Raw genomic sequence first — 17,221 nt, 5'->3', positions numbered from 1 at the left:
TATTTTGATACATTCTTGTACTGTACTCTCTGGTAAAGGTAATGATCACCCATACTGTATGTCTTTGAAAAGTGTGTGTCTTTGGCCTTCAGCATCACCATAATACACACAATGTAGTGCCTTATACAGCATATTAATATCTTCTTTTAATACTTACTGTAATAGATTATCATGTCAGATTGAGAATGAATCCCTGGTCAGTAATTCTTCATAATAACATGCATATACTGTAGTAGTAATATGGCCTTTCCAACCAAGTCCTTGAGTAATCCAAAGTATTTACAGTACAAGTACATTTTTAAACTCCATACACATTATAAAAATGACTAAATAAAAAATAAATGTACTAATTTATCTCTTCATAAGAAAATAATCATGACCTTAAAGCTACTTCTCTTCAACACCAGAAACTCACGTACAGTACCACAGACAGTGTTCACATTGTAAGGCCATTATGACAATGTAATTCAAGATAAAACCTGAAAATGAGAACTGGATGTTCTTTACAGCGTTGCAACAAGAGGCAGAGAAAATAAAATGATAGAAAAATAAATTCTCCTCTTCCCACTGAGCCACCTGTCGGTCGTCTGTCCATCGCCTCCACACAGCCAGACATGCAGAACTACAGTGGGCTGATCCATGCAGGGTCTCTATATGTAGATAGGCGTCTCCTGACCTGTCAGCAGTCTGAACATCACAGCAGGCATTGTCTTCATGTTGATCTGGCAGAGAGGCAGAGATGAGAGGAGCGGGGACAGTTACACTGTCAACTCAAGAACCCCTTTATAGAGGCACAGTCCTAATGACATCACTTGAATCCAGGCCTAATTTACTCCCTTTGGTGCCACCAGACACTCAGAGGAGAACTTGAATCCATTACTGACAAAGAATAAGCTTCTAGGCTTTAATGGAGATACATACTGGGAGAAATTGGGGGGGAAACACACAAACACACACACACACACACACACACACACACTAAAGAAAACTCACCTGGCCATAAATTAAGCAATTTATAATGTAATTTATACTAAACTGTCATCTATACAGTAAGAAACTGATTCATGCCCTCTGGCTTAAATCAAGGAATAGTTTGACAACTTGGGAAATATACTTGTTCACTCTCTTGCCCAGCATTAGATGATCCAAAGGTTACAAAAGCTAAAGCTAAAGCTTACGAATTAACATGCTGTATCTCGCTTATTTAATCCGTACAAAAACAGAAGACACATGTAGAAAAGACACATGGTGGTTTTACGAGGGTTCGTGTGCCAGACTATTTCCTGGCTCAGTGCAGGAACTTCCTGGGGCCTTGAAAAGAAGAGCCTTCAACACACACATTTTCACACTTCCATTTGTATTAAACAAACAAGATTTAATAAATGAACTTTAGAGGTGATTGTTGGTGGATTTTGTTACCTTTGGATGGAGACATGCTAGCTGTTTCCCCCTGTGAATAAGTGCATTTCCCAAAATGTCAAACTGTTCTTTTCAATCACAGCATCCATACTGTGTTTCCTAAATTTAACAGTGTACCATGACTGGAATTACACATTGCTTACCAGGCAAGTTTCCCTTTAAACAATCTGCTGCACCAATTACACTTGATTTTATCAGTGTTTGCATAAAGATTTAACTGTTGTTGAGAATGTCCAAAATAAGACCCTGAGGCCGGTCAAATCTGACTCCTATTAATTAATTCCCGCTTCTTCTTTTATGGACTTACGTTCACTCTACACAAGGATCAATCAGAGACGATGAGTTCAGTCAACCAAGTTTACTGAGACCGGGTTGGTCCAGCATAAGAGTTACAACACAGCTGTGGGTTCACAAAACAGAGACTAAGTTTCCCTTGCAACATAAAGTCAGGGCCCCGTCTTTCCCTAATCTTTTATTGTCTTCCTGCAGGGCGGTGTCTTCTTTTCGCTAGGCAGAGACCATCATCTATCACAACACATGCCAGGTTTCAGGCCATCAGTGTTGCACAGCTTCCTTTTTTAAATACACATTTTCTGGTTCATAATGTTCCTTTCGTACCATATACCGTAAGGCTTACTCTATTCTAAGACTTACTGTAAGCTTAATCTTCTGTGCATCAGAGTTCTTCTTTGTGCGGGCAATGCAAATGTGCCTCACCCAGAGTACTTTTAACCACTTCCTCAATGACTTCACACAGCTCTTTTGCAATGAGCACAGTGTAACTTTAATTGTTAATATTCTACACTGTGCACTTTTGACCAAGGACTTTTACTGATTTTATTTATTGATTAAATGCATGCAGTAGTAATGTATGTTACCAAAGGTCTATGCCTGAAACTAATTTAAAACTGATCTAATCTGTACGTATAAGGCCACCTGCATGGTACAGTGATTTCTGTGGTGCAGTAATCAGTGAAAATTGCCATCTTGTGGCATGATGTCTTCTTACCTCACCGACTGAGACAGACAGGGTTTGAACAATCTTCTCATGTGCCATGGCGACAACACTCTGACCATTTATCTCAATGATTCTGTGTCCAACGCGAACACCGCCTCGCTCAGCTATGCCACCTCGCATCAGACTGCAGATCTGAGGATGTGAAAAAAGACACTTTGCATTCAACTGCATAGTATATAACACACCCCTCACTCTTTAAAACAGCGGGGCTCTTCAGAAGCTGCCATTCATTTTGAGCCTCAACCTAAAGTGTAGTGCCATGCTTCATACTAACAGAGGCTTACTCACAATGCCATTCTGCACACTGAAACCAAGCTGGAACTTGAGATCGGGTCTCTTGATGAGGACAGTGGTGACAGGAGGGCAGCTCACAATACTCAGCTTTACCTTCACCTGGTTCTTCAAACCCTGGAGCAAAAAAACATAAAACCCCATTAATGTTCCAGTAAAGTATAAGTCTCGTGATATTTCTTATTTTCAACCAATTCATTTATCCTAATTAGTATTACCTACCTATTACTAAAGTCTAATATAACTGATTCCTCTATCAGTGTATAAATAAATGATAAAATTATATGATAAAAGCTGCAATTTCTTTTGATCTGATCCCACATACATCTTCTTGCTTAATGCTTACTAGTGCACTAAATCCACAGCTAAAAATAGTCTGCAACAATTGCACTATTTACTTCTGTTTGCAAACAACTATGAAATTGTTAAAAAATATTTACTGAGTGAACATTGAATATGTGAAAACCGGAGGTGCCTGATGTTTCGTACCTTGATGATGCCCTGACAGGTGGCAAGTGGCAGCCCCACCAGGCTTGTGTCATTGATGGACATAATCTGGTCCCCAACACTGAGTTTTCCAGAGCGAGCTGCAGGGCCGCTGTTCAGCATACTGGCCAGGATGACAGTGGGCAGAATGGAGCCCCAACCAGACTCCACGATCACCACGCCTAGGCTCTCCCCTTTCTGCTTCTCCACATGCAGCTGGAACAAAGAAAAAGCATTTCTTAATCATTTTCAAGCACATTTCGAACGTCACATGCCGAGGTTCAGAAGATTTGTGAGATTCTGGTACAGCAATTTATGTTGAGGGAAATTCATCCGTCATCATCCACAATTCGCCAAATAAAAAATGTCATACCTCTTTACAGTTGTCTGAGTTTGAGAAATGGACGAGGTCATCGTGGTACATTTCCTGGGAGTTGATGATGTCACTGTATTGTTTCTGGCTCAAGTCAGTCGGGTTAATGCCGTTGGCTCGCAGGAATTCTCTGTAGGCCACGCTAAAAGCCTGACCGATGGACTGTGCAATGAGCTGTGCCTGTGGGAAGGGGAGAGTTTGGGGAAAGCTACTCAGCAGAAACGCTATCCAAGTTGACAACAGCAAGGAGGTGAGACAGATCACAATAATGTATTAAACAAACTATTTAATTAAACATTTTTAAATTTTAAACAAACAAACAAATATAAAAAGGTATGTGCAGTTAAGCAGCAAACACTCACATCCTCTGACTCAAATACATAGCAGATCATCCTGTACTGACTCTTCCCTTCGCTGGCAGAGTCGGGAGATTCTGAGAAATCCTCTGATGAGGCCTGAGACATGCGCCTACGTGCCATCAGAACCACAATACTGCCAATGTCTGCAATATATGAGATGGTCCGTAAGGCACTGTCCATCATTGTCTCCTACGTGGAGCAAAAATAATGACAATCGTTACTCATTATGTCTCAAAGATAGATTTAACACAGAAGGGCTGAATCAACACACAAATAGTTACTCACCTGTGTGTCAGCATTCAGCACTTTGACAGCTTTAGTGGAAATAAACAGGTCCACTTCTGTCATCAGTTGAGAGTCTTCGTCTTGGCTCTTTGAAATAAATAGCATATTGTTTTATTAGATATTTAATATGTCTGTACTTTGTCTCACAATGCAAACTTTCAGCTCATTATCAAAACACTAACATGAGCAGGTGAGCAAAAAAGGCATGCAACAGCTCCACTGTGTGGTGAAGAAATGACTCTGCTGCTGCATGGCGTACCCTGCACAAATAATTCAGCTGACAATACAGGTTTATACTGTAGTGTATATACCTGTATATCATAGAAATTCCATTAAAATCCAAAGTTAAAGGCACTTTGTGAGAACAGGCCTCTGCCAGTGCTGAACAAGTACCTTGTTTTTATACCCAGAGACATTATTTCTGATTTTTAAACATGCAAACACACCCTTAGGATTTGGAATCAAGTCTCTCTGTTAGTTTGATGGCTAAAGCTTAAAAGGAAACATGTCTAATGGCAAAAATCCCAGATACAGATCACCAACTTTCAATCAATTTCTCACACAAGGTACTAATACAGAGTACAGATACTAATCTGTATGCCAAATTTCTTTGAAATTTGTTGCTACATTTTTGAGACACAGAAACAGGGAGAGCGCGTGCAGTAACCTCTTTGGCACATTTGAATATGCATAAATTATATCAATGGATGTTAACGATGAAGCGGCAGATTACCTTGATACGACTGACAGCTTCATGGGCTTGGGACATACGGACAGACTTGGATGGATTTTTATCAGACAACACCTGAGTGCAGCCAAGGTAGTTAGCAGCAAAGATGATCCCATCAATAAGATCCTCTGGCTCACAGGGACCTGGGACTACTCAGCAAAACAAATCTCATTGTAAAACATTGTGATGTTCTGCAAAGAATTATAAAATGTAAGACTATTATGAGATAATTACCATCCTCAAAGCTGGGGAAAGAAGCTGCTTCCTGTGTGTTCTTTAGAATAAGTTAAAAAATGTTTAGACTTCAATGGAAAACGTTTTCATGGTCATAATACTTGAAAAAGAGATATCAGTTATCAAAGTCAGTATTTATTTAAGTATTGTGGACCATTTATAGTCACAAAAACATTCTCCAAACAGTGTGTATGATTAAAAATTAAAATTATAAAGATGGAAAAAGACAATTATCAATAACGACATGGTCATGAATTTAAAGTGGTTGGAATCACATTTAAAAATCATTGTCTATTGTGTAATATGTCTTCACCTTGGATGTGTTCCTCTCCTCTGCAGGGACGAGTTCTGGACACTGAGGCCTCCTCGACTGCTCTGACATGTCCTCAGGTATCACAGCTGTGCTTGGTTTCTCATCCTGTTGTATACAAACATCTACTTTAACTTCAGCAAGCCTTGTTTGCAATGTTTCTTATTGTCCTGTGTAGATGTTAACCCCATGGGGAAAAGGTGAAAAAGACTATGTGGCAAAGCATTTAATTAAAATCTTACTTAATTCACTCTGGGACACAGAGAAGGTAGATTGTGCAGAAACAAACACAAGCCACAGGGGAAGAGATCTGACAAAGACCTGCCCTATTTGCATTGGTTACCTGCTGGGGTTTCTCTGGCCGTCTCTGCCTCTCCTCAAGAGGCTCCCTCTGTTGTTCTGGTGTGTGATGAGGAGCCAGGGATGGTTTGATAACCCTGGGTTCGCTCTCCCGGCTGTTAGCAGAGGAGGGACTGGGTCTGGGAACAGGAGGAGTCTCTCTACGAGGCGGGGCCTTCTGGGTGTCAGCAATCGGCTGAACATGGGAATGACGAGGTGGTGGAGGAGGATGTTGCTTACTGAAACCAGACCTAGCTTTCGTCCGCACAGCGGCTTTTTTGCAGTCCTTTGACAAAGTCTTTGGGCGCTGTTCAGAGCTGTCGGTGGTGCATCCTTTGATCCCAGAAACAATATGCTCAATGTCCTCTACCGCTCCCCTCCTCCCTCGTCCTTTACCCTGCCTCTCCTTCTCCTTTGAACCCATGTGAGACGACTCACACTTCTTACTGGCTCCCGGGATATTATGGTTTCTTGTGACTTGAGTGTCATCTACTGTTTCCCTTTCATCACCTCCCATTCTGATTCTTTCATTCTCATTATCCTGATAAAGGCTAGTCTGCCTTTGAACACTGTTCTCTGTCTCCTCTAAATCCTCTATAAATGTGGCCCCATCCAGCACATCTTCTATCTCATCTCTATCACTGAAGAAGAACTTGTTCTCCTGGCCCTTTTCCATCTCCCTCTCTGCTTCATCCCCAGCAGTTGTAGCACAATGTGACCTAAAGCGATGGCCCGTCTTGTGAGGCTTAGTGTCTGATTGTGATCCCTCACATATTTCTGTGCCATGACGAGGCCTGGGAGTGAACTGGCCAACAGCACTGCTGTTCTGATTAATATTTTCACCTACTGCATACTTTATATAGCCACCATCCTCAGGAGAGTACTGTTTGTGGTACCTTGTGTCTACAACGCCCTCTCTGTTTAAATGCAGCACCTCATCATAGTCCTGCTCCACGTCAGAGCCCACGTTGTCGTACTCAGAGCAGGTGTCCTCCATGTCCTCAGGACTAGGGTCACAACTCATGTAAAAGTGGCTTGCAGGGACAGGAGGAGTCAGCTGCTCATAGTTATCATTCTTCAAGGTACATGGCTGTTTCTCAGATGCCTCCTTCACCAAACCTCGCTGCTCTTCTTGGCTCTGTTTAGTGAGTCCTGGACTGGGGCACAATGGAGGGCTGGAAGCCAATATCTTGGTAATGGTGCCTGGCCTTTTTCCATGAGCCATAACTGGCCCTGTAAGCCCACTACCCTCAACGCTGTGAACATAAATAATAACCAAAATTAAATTTTTGAGATGCCTTATGCTCTATGTACATTTTCACTTGATACCTTTACCAGCACATTGCTTTTTGATTCACGTACGACCAGAACAATCATTGAAAAAATACTAGGTTTTATGAGAGAATTTGTACAAATTTGTTCACTGAAACCAACATATTGTAAACAATTAACTGCCACAGATTACAATATGTCTCTCTCTCTCTCTTCCATAAATTGTGAACTTTTTTTAGCCATTAAGATTTTGTTTCAGATACAGGACAACCTCTTCCGTTGATTACTTTACAAGCTATTACAGTACAACCTAACAACACATTCCCAGAGCATCTCTCAAGCACTTTACACTATATCAGATTTAAATAACATATAATCAAAGATTTGTTTCCACATTTACACAAACATTTGAAATGAAAACGTATCAGAGTAAATGTCTCTGTTTCACACTTTAAACAAACACAAATCTATACTTCAAGGACAAACAGCCACTTATTAAGGTGATATTAATGTACATCCATCTATTACTTCTACATCATCTAACACACCATCTCTGTCCTTTTGTCTATGAATGCTGATGTTGTTTGTTATCTGTCATCTTGCTTTGTTGTATCTGCTCTAATTTTATCTTGATGTCATGCAGAACATGAGACACACAGCAAAACCGTGAATCAGGCCAGCAGCATGTGATGCTTTTCTTATGTAAAATAAGTCTTATTTTTTCTACTAAAAGTATACCCTCACTTACAAACTCATCCCTGAAGCATTTATATAATGTAGTTAGTGTGGGTACCAGATTTATGATCCATGACATATGTCCTCTGAGGAAAATCGTTTGTGGAATATTACATCATTCTTTTGACATCTGAAAAGCATCTCTGAATTGTTTGCCCTGGACTAAGGCACAACATAACATCTGATCTATGGGCAAATGGATAGATAATGCCACAGGTCGATGAGAATGAAAACACAGTTGGTGGAAAATGAATTTCTTTGCACTCCTGTGTTTCTTTTATGATGTTTTAGTTGTTTAAGGAGTCAAACGACAACAAAAAAAAGAAAAGTCACAACAGTGTTATGCTAAATCAAAGTCATACATTACTATATAGCTGAACTGATAAGTGGATTAATCAATTAGTCGATTGACAGAAGATTCATCTGCAACAATTTTGATAATAATTTTTCAAAAATGCAAAAATTCACTGGTTTCAGCCTCTTAGATTTCTATAATATTCATTTGAACATCTTTAAATTTTGGACTGTTGGTGAAAGCTATTTAAAGCTGTTACTTTAGGTTCTGGGAAAATATGATGGGCATTTTCAACTATTTTCTGACATTCAATAGGCCAAAGAAAATAATTGGCAGATTGACTGATAAACGAAAATAACAGTTAACTGCAGCACTACAGTATGTATGACACCACCAGAAGGATATTATCGATAATTCTTCAATTCAAAATGGCAAACAAAATAAACAAAACACATTGAATTATACTTGGGGACCAATACAGTGATTTAGACTGACTATTGTCTAAATAAGACCTTACGAATCCCCTGGGCCCATTAAATGTATTCTCTATTGTGATTTTAAACAAACCCAAATACCCATGAAATGTGAAAATGCTGTTCTCATCCTGGTAAAGGCGTTATCACTTGATTAGTAGCCTACTGAATGTATCAGAGCTATCACTATCATACTGAATGGAGTTGTCTGATACCCGCCCAGTCTAAATATGTCAACACCCTTATCTAAACATGAATCATGTACGCTTGAGGCTGAACTGGAAAAAAAAAACAGAAGAAAAAAAACAGTACGATTGCGTAGCTTATGTATCGTAAATACGGTTGGGCTTAAGCTTTTGGTTTATCACACTAAACACAATAAATCCTAACCGCTCACAGTGTTGATCAGATGATCATGCAACTTAGAGGTATGAGAACAAAAACCTAATCCCCCACCAGATCACCTCCAATACAGTATAACACGACCTAATCATGACCTCTCCATGGTGCTGAAGTGGACAGCAATACGGTTCATTGTAGCCTTGAATTGAGGTTAATATTTCACGCATTTCGCCCTGCCCTTGACGTATTTGTGGTGGAATTTTATAAACCTATTATGCTGAACTTTTGCCGCAGATGCAGGAGTGGTTGTTGTGGTTGCTCTGGTTTCCCCATAAGTGGACGCCGCATTCCCATCTGCTTAAATATCGATAATATAATCGCATGCTATGGTTTCCCTGCGCATTTAACACGCAGTGATGGAGCTGACTCCCTGTACACACACACACACACACACACACACACACACACACACACACACACACACACACACACACACACACCACTATAGTTTCACCATCTGAAAGCAAATATTACCCTACTGCTGCAATTCACATCGACCTTGATTTGAAGCATCGAGACTGCACCATGCTGACATCCAGCTTATGGGCTGATGTTGTACCAGATCGAGGAGCACATCTAGAATTGTCTTCAGCTTTGTTATCGCAAGCCGAATAGGCCTATATGCAATAATTGCATTCCCCCCACCATCCATACGCAGACAATCCTACGTGACACTTACCAACATCAGTGCTGTCGGAGGCCCTCTTGTAAAATGCCCGTGTGCTGATCAAATCCGATTGCTCTCCGGAATGGTGATTTTTGAATAAAAGCCGCACAGCAGCCCAGGAACCTGTGTAGAAAATACACCCCCATCATGTGCTGCACTGCTCTGTCCCTCTTTACACTCTGTCCACAGTGACAGTGAGAGGCATAATGAGCACATATAAAACTGACCCATATTATTTTAGTTTAAAACACTTAACAGCAATTTCTTGTATTTTTAAAAGTGAGGTGCCTTTTAGGGTGTAAAGGGGGTTATTCATGTTTTGCATTATATTATCATTGACTTTCAATTTTTAAATATATACAATTAAATAGTCTACATCTAGAACAAGATGTTTGATTTATTTATTTTTGTTTGGCTTTTGCGTTTAGGTAGTTGACAAAAATATCGATGTAGTTGGGATCGATTAGTACACCCTAAAGGCATTCTGCGCTCCGCTGGATAAGCCTGAGAAGCGAGAAAGGGAAGCGGGATTATTATTATTGTGCACCGCTCCTCTACGGTATGTTAGCTTATGTTTTGAATTGACAGTCTTTTTATATTAATGTTTTGTCGTTTTTCTAATGCATAGAAGCACCAAACTACAAATGTGTGACAATATAAAATGAAGCGTTTCTTTTTGAGCTAACGTAGGTTCGCTAGAGCTATCATTAACGTTATCCATCGACCCTGTCCACACCGATAATTCTCCTCAGAGTAACGAGGAGCACAACTTCCGCCTGCATCATGACCGAGAGAGCCAACAAAGACAAACTCAAGCGAAGTTTGTCATTGTCCAAGAGTAAGAAGAAAGGAAATGTCAAAAGTGGGATTTCTGCCAGTGCTGCCACCACAACTCCTATCACCTCATTCTTCAGCAGCCAGCCTCCACCTAAACTGTCCTGCCCCCTGTGTGCTCAGTTGGTACCAAGATTCAAGATCAATGAGCACATTGATTTGCAATGTCAGAACTTTGAGAGAGGAGGCAGCAGTGTCGCCTCAGCAAGTAATATTGTTTTGCCAAGCATCCAGCTGTCACCCAGAAGGAATCCCCCAAAGTCTCCAGAGCTGGATCCAAAGAAGGAAGAAGAGATCAAAGAGACAAGCCCCTATTTCAAAAGGAATAATTCTCAGCAGGCACCACGGGAGATAAAAGGAAAAAGTGTGGTCAGGACGATTGACCTGGGAAGTCTCTCCTCCAAGTTCTCAATGAAATTTCATAAGGTACCTGAGAGGACGCAGACAGAGGATAAACATGCACAGATGTGTCCTGAAAACAAGATATATTCTTCTGAGGCTCTCAGCAGCTCACAGAAAGAAAATCAGAGTTTAGAAGACAAAAAAGACTATGTGGCAGGCATTGACCTTACACAAACTAGTGCAGGCACTCCAGTGGAAGATCTCACATGTTCAGACAAAGGATGTCATCTTGAATACAAACCATTTAAATCAGAGACTTTTGAAAAACGAGTTGCTCCAAAGCTGCGCTCTTCCTCCAAACTATCAAAGAGAAAGATGGGAACAATTTCCACTGGCAGGTCTGATTCCAGAAAGAAAGCAAAATATGAGGGGAGCAGCAGGGAGCCAGAGGAGTTGTTGTCTAGTTTATATGTGGCAGAGATGACTGATATGGACCAGATTAAAACTGAGGTACCTTCTACCACTACTTGTGACCCCCCTCTGAGTTCAGAGGAAATTTATGAGAAAGGTGCGGCAGCGATCAATAGTAATTCACTGGCAGAGTCGGGTGCTGAGAACATCAGCAGTGACCAGGTTGTCGAGAGCTTGCATCCCCCATGGCTTCCCTACTACCTCCGTAACTTCCGGACTGTACTACAGGCTGTCCTGGAGAATGAAGACGACAGGTCATTGTTTAACCAGGATGATATGTCACTCGTACATGCATTTGAGAAACTCTCAGGTATGCTGATATATCACTACTTATTGTTATTTAATATAAAAAAGGCCTCATCACTCATATGTATGTTTCCCTCTCAAAGTCATGGGGCAGAAGCTGTATGTGAGACTCTTTCAGAGGAAACTGAAGTGGCTCCAAGTAAATAAACTGGATTATGAAGAGATATGCAGTGATCTGGGACCTGTTGCTCAGGAGCTGGTTCAAGGTGGTTTTCTACAAACAGGTAAGTAATCCATAATAATATGTTTTTCACATTTTGTCGCATCTTTAGGAGAGTTAGCTAAAACCTATTGTATTATTGGCATGTGTATAATTATGCTGTTAATGAGGATTGTGTTGGTTACATCTTTACAGAAGAAACACAATGAAATGTTTGAATAAAAAACTGGCTCCACTTCCTAACACTTTGTAATCCCTCCTGTATTGTAACTACTGTTCCTTAAAGGTGGTATAGATTGTAGATCGGAAGATAGAAAAGATGCATGCTGGGATAAGTTCTTCACCGCTCCCCCCTGCTATTCTGCACAAAATCCTCCACTGCTTAGATAATGAATGGATTGATGAAATTGTTCTATATCTAGCACTGGGTTCCCAAGGGCCCCCAAACTCTGGAACAGTCTTCCTGTTGAAATTCGTTTTTCTACCTCAGTGACTTTCTTTAAATCTCTACTAAAAACTTATTTTTATAAATATGCATTTCTACATTAATTGGTCTTCATGTGCCTAGTCGCTTTTTAACTTCTACTTTGTATTGTACCAATCGTTTTTGCCTTACTATTTTTTTGTTTTTTTGTTTTGCAAGCGCTTTGTAATATTGTTTTGCAAATGGATTTACAAATAAAGTATATATAATAAAGAATATATGTTATCCTGCTGAAACATCACATCACCCCAAACATGTACATTTTCTGTTTTTCTCTTGTTAATGCCCTCCTGTGCTGTTTTTGTATATCAAAGAGAGCGACCTTCAGGACTTGGGGGAGGCTCTGGAACTCCTGCCTGCTCCTGAACTCAAAGCTCTGGCTAAGACTTTCCATCTGGGCAATTCTGGGACTCAGAAACAGCAGCTTGTGGACGGACTTCTCCGTCTAAGCAGGCAAAAGTCCTTCTTCTCTCTGACCCCTGCTCAGAACAACATTGGGGCTGTCATTCTCAAAAGGTGAGATGATCAAACACATTGTGCTTATTCACAACACTAGTATTGCAGTAATGATCTCACCCCTGTTCTCTCTAACCTTAAAGGGCAAAGCAGCTGGCAAGTTCCTGTGTGCGCCTGTGTCGTGGTCCTCGGGCTGTCTTTTCTCGTATTCTTCTCCTCTTCTCTCTGACGGACACCATGGATGAGGAGGAGGTGGCGGGTGGTGGGCAGAGCCAGCTCTTCACCATTCTACGGGTTAACTCAGGACGCCTGGCCTTCCCAGACTACACAGTGCAGCGCACAGCCAAGGTGTTCCAGGACAGAGAGGATCTTATCAGGTCTGCCAAAAGAGTTACATTTATTGTATTTTATCTAAGCAGGATAGCCAAGAATAAATACTCACAATTCAATCTATCACACCAGATATGAAGCATCCATGCGAGCCCTGCAAGAGGTAGTCTCAGCTATGCAGGGAGGTCAGTGGGAAGAGGCCATGGAGCTTTACACTGCTGCCAAAAGTGTCTGGCAGGAGCTGAGGAAAAACCATGACCTCAGGTGACATACTGTACATGTATTTGTTTCTGTCTAAAACAAAGATATAGAGTCCCTGGATATAATGTTAACATTATCATTGTGTTGGATAGTCACCAGGAGGAGCTGCCTGTGTTTCTGCGCAGCTTCACTACAGGATGGGCTTATACTCGGATCTTATCCAGAGGGGTAGAAATCTTGCAGAGGCTACGTTGCTATGAGGTTTTCTGACCATATCCACTCTCACACAAGTATTTCATAAGTTAAAAGTATGTCATAAAGACATTATGGGTCTACTTTTGTGTTGCAGGAGGCAGTAGAGGAGCTGCGGTCCTTACTGTTGCAGTCCGTTTGCTGTCCTGACAGCCGAGGACGATGGTGGGACAGACTGGCGCTAAACCTTCACCAGCACCTAAAAAAACCTGAGCAAGTGAGCATCAGTATCTGTGGTTCCATTCACCTCTTTAATATATTTTATTTTATTTTTGTGTGATTGTGTGCTTTGTAACAGCTGTTGTGTTTTCATTTGTTTGACGGTGGTCTTTTCCCATTGCTCCTAGGCTATTTGTGCTATCAGAGATGGGCTGTCAGACCCTTTGGTGCGAACTGGACATAAACTTTCTCTTCATCAGAGAGCTGTGAGGATGAAAGAGTCTGCCAGCTTGAAGAAGTATCACCTGCACCTAAAAGACCTGCCCACTATTCAAGTCCAAGATGTCACACATGTGAGTTTAGCACAATACAGTATGTCAGTATTTGGGTTTCTAGGAAAGTGCTAATTGTTGGGTGTATGCAAAATAGTACATTTATGAATTTGTGTTTGTACTTTTGTTTCCAGGTGACCATCCGGGGACAGTTGTTCCCTCATGAGGGGGGCATGGGGAAATCTAGGTTCCTTTTACCAGCAAATGGAGAGGGGGAAGAGGGTGATAATGCCACTGTAATATGCTCTGTGGAAGAGCTGTCTTTAGCACATTACCGTCAAGAAGGCTTTGACCAAGGTAAGCAGTTTTGCTTCACCTATTAATTAATTAATATTTCAGTATCCTTTTATCACCTTACCATTGCATTGCCATTGTTAATGTGATAGGGATCCATGGAGAGGGGTCAACATTCTCAACCTTGTTTGGTCTTCTGCTATGGGACATCATTTTTATGGAGGGTATTCCAGATGTTTTCAGAAATCCATACCAGGTAAAGTAAGCTCTATGTGTGTTGTTAATGTTTGCAGGATATCTGCATCTACTGAATACCAGTTTAACTTCTCTCCTTTCTTCTTACAGACATGTCCACTGGATCTTTACACTGACTGTTTCTATGAGAACAGAAAAGAGGCGATCGATGCTCGTATGCAGTTACTAAGGGAGTCATCTGTGGAGACTCTGCATGACATGTTAGAAGATGTCTGGACCTCCCAGGAGGGTAAAGTGTGTTCACTGGTCAACTGGGAGCTTTTCTCATCCCTTCAACAGGCGCAGGTATTTTAGTCACTCTTGTAAATATACACTTTGTGGGCACACCTGTAAAATCTAATGCAACAGTTAAGCCATGAATTATACTTTTACCAGGATAATAGATAGATAGATAGAGCGAGAGAGAGAGAGCGTTACTTTATTTATCTTGAAGGAAATTAATAATAATGTTAATTTGTTTTGATTGAGACTGTCAGCGAGGTATTCATTTTACTATATCTTTATTATTGATGTTATAGTTTGCAGTAGTGTTGAACTGGACTTCATTATATTGAGATATGTTTAATGTTTTGCCCACCCCATTTACAAACATAAGGGGGGAATGAATATTAGAAACACATTTCAATATAATGCATCCCAGTACAACACCACCACTTACTACGACCTCAATAATAAACATTACATCACATTATACTTTTTATAAATGTTACTGATGCATGTGTTACTGTAGGTACTAACATAACCGCTTTTATACTCTAATTGCAGTCTCTCGTGTCATGCCTGGGTGGAGCCTTCTTAGGAGGGGTAATAAAACGAATGTCGAAAGACTACAGACACTGCCGTGGAGGCTTGCCTGATCTAGTGGTGTGGAACACCTCAAACATCAGTTACAAGGTGAGCTGTTGAATTAGATAGTTTCCTTCATGTATGGCTTCAGACACTGCTACCTGATTCTTTTAAGTCTGGTTACATGAATTATACCGCAGCATGCAATGTGACGTGGGGTGTCTTGTTGTAGCTGGTGGAGGTGAAGGGGCCCACTGATCGGCTGTCCCAGAAGCAACAGATATGGCTGGATGAGCTGCAGAAGCTGGGGGCTGATGTGGAGGTGTGTCACGTGACAGCTACTGGAGCCAGAGGAGCTCGTCTGGAATAAACACAGACACGGGAAAACTGACTGATAAGACTTTGCTGCTAATTATTCAGAGTGTGTGTAAAATGGAAACATCAGCAGACAGAAACTCTGGGAGCTTTTTCTGAGTCTGGTCATCTAGAACAGATGTTGATGTTTATCTCAAAAAATACATCTATCGTCCATCACAAATGTAATCCCTTTTGAGTATAGTGAGTATCATAGCGGGGAGTGTGCCTCATGACATGTGGCATTAACATCAGGGAAACCACTGCCTTCAACAGGAAGAGGTGCATCACAAGATGAAGATCTTTGCTGAGAATGGCCAGGATCAGAAATAGCTTGCCTACAGATAATCAGAACTGATGCATGAAAGGAAATGCATCCAACACCCACACCAAACTGATGGTATTTCCATTTCTTTGGCAACACTATTTTCAGGATTTTGGGTTGCCAAGCAATGAAAACACACATTTAGTTGGCTGCTTATGACAGCTCTACAAGTTTGTTATGCAAGTAATTACTGTGATAACATGCCTTTAAATAGGGCTGGGCGATATGGAGAAAATCAGATATCACAATATTTTTGACCAAATACCTCGATGTCGATATTGCGACGATATTGTAGGGTTGACAATTGGTGCTTTCACAAAATATTTTCACAATTAGATTTTAGATAAATAATCATCAATAATGTGGATATAATGATTAAGTGGTTAAAGGGAAATAATAGAACAGCTAGAACAGTCTGGTAAGATCAGAATATTACATCACTTTATTGTTATGCTGCCTTTAAACCCAGGAAAAGACAACACTTACCATATTATGATATATATCTAGTCTCAAATCACAATACGATGTAATATCTATATATTGTCAACCTTACCTCTAAATATGCTGTTTTTCCACTACTCTACCAGATAAATTAAATAATAGGGCTCCAATTAATGATTTAAAAAAAAAAAAAAAAAAAATTATAGATTAAGTTGCTAAGTTAAGCAATTTCTCCATTAATTGATTAACCTTTTGGAATGTCAGAAAATGGTGAAAATTAGAATTACAGAGAGCCCAAGTTGTGATCATCACATTGCTTGTTTGGACTAAAACAACAGTCCGAAACCCAAATGATTCAGCTTACTACTACAGCCATCACATTTGACAAAGAAATACACAGTTGAGAAGCTGGAACTTGGATGAGTGCTTTAGCCAATGGAATTGGCATTTTTGTTTAAAAATGACTCAAATGATGAAATTGATTATCAAAGCGAACCAGTTATTCATTTTAATAAAATATAATGGTATTAAAAAGATCTGTCACTGAACTGTCTTTATACTGTATGTATAATGTAAGAACTGATTTGGACACTGAAATATTTAAAGACAGCTTTGGTATTATTTTTCTGTTTTCTAATGTAACTTTAATGGTGGGGGGAAAAGATGTATACATCCATTGCATACATTACATTACACCCAGGCATAGTTAATGGTGTGCCTGGGCGGACTGTAATGTATGCAGGCCTGGATCATGGATGCATTTGGGGGAAGGGATCATGGAGGAAGGGATGCCAAGCTGCCGTGCGTCTGA

At 40.5% G+C, this 17,221-nt stretch overlaps 2 protein-coding genes across 2 annotated transcripts; one reads left to right on the top strand and one right to left on the bottom strand.

Moving 5' to 3' along the window:
- Positions 1–26: 26 nt before the first annotated feature.
- apba2a (amyloid beta (A4) precursor protein-binding, family A, member 2a) lies at positions 27–7,069 on the bottom strand. The gene is made up of 11 exons (XM_078256086.1): positions 5,849–7,069; positions 5,509–5,613; positions 5,196–5,235; positions 4,965–5,110; positions 4,232–4,318; positions 3,950–4,135; positions 3,588–3,767; positions 3,218–3,430; positions 2,726–2,845; positions 2,429–2,569; positions 27–722 (listed from the first exon to the last, which is right to left on the bottom strand). The coding sequence occupies exons 1-11, from the start codon at positions 7,067–7,069 to the stop codon at positions 651–653; spliced, it is 2,511 nt and encodes an 836-aa protein (XP_078112212.1). The 3' UTR covers positions 27–650.
- A 3,121-nt stretch (positions 7,070–10,190) lies between these two features.
- On the top strand, positions 10,191–17,033 carry fan1 (FANCD2 and FANCI associated nuclease 1). Its single transcript, XM_078257214.1, has 13 exons — positions 10,191–11,645; positions 11,725–11,865; positions 12,600–12,801; positions 12,885–13,118; positions 13,204–13,335; positions 13,425–13,533; positions 13,622–13,741; positions 13,872–14,036; positions 14,150–14,312; positions 14,402–14,505; positions 14,595–14,789; positions 15,270–15,398; positions 15,523–17,033. Exons 1-13 carry the CDS (start codon positions 10,472–10,474, stop codon positions 15,658–15,660), a joined length of 3,006 nt encoding a protein of 1,001 aa, XP_078113340.1. The 5' UTR covers positions 10,191–10,471; the 3' UTR covers positions 15,661–17,033.
- The last annotated feature ends 188 nt before the right edge of the window (positions 17,034–17,221 follow it).

Source organism: Sander vitreus, chromosome 8, assembly GCF_031162955.1.
Source record: "Sander vitreus isolate 19-12246 chromosome 8, sanVit1, whole genome shotgun sequence".
In the NCBI taxonomy this organism is placed as follows: Eukaryota; Metazoa; Chordata; class Actinopteri; order Perciformes; family Percidae; genus Sander; species Sander vitreus.
The sequence above is the reverse complement of the archived record's forward strand: the minus strand, read 5'-3'. Positions and strand labels throughout refer to the sequence as shown.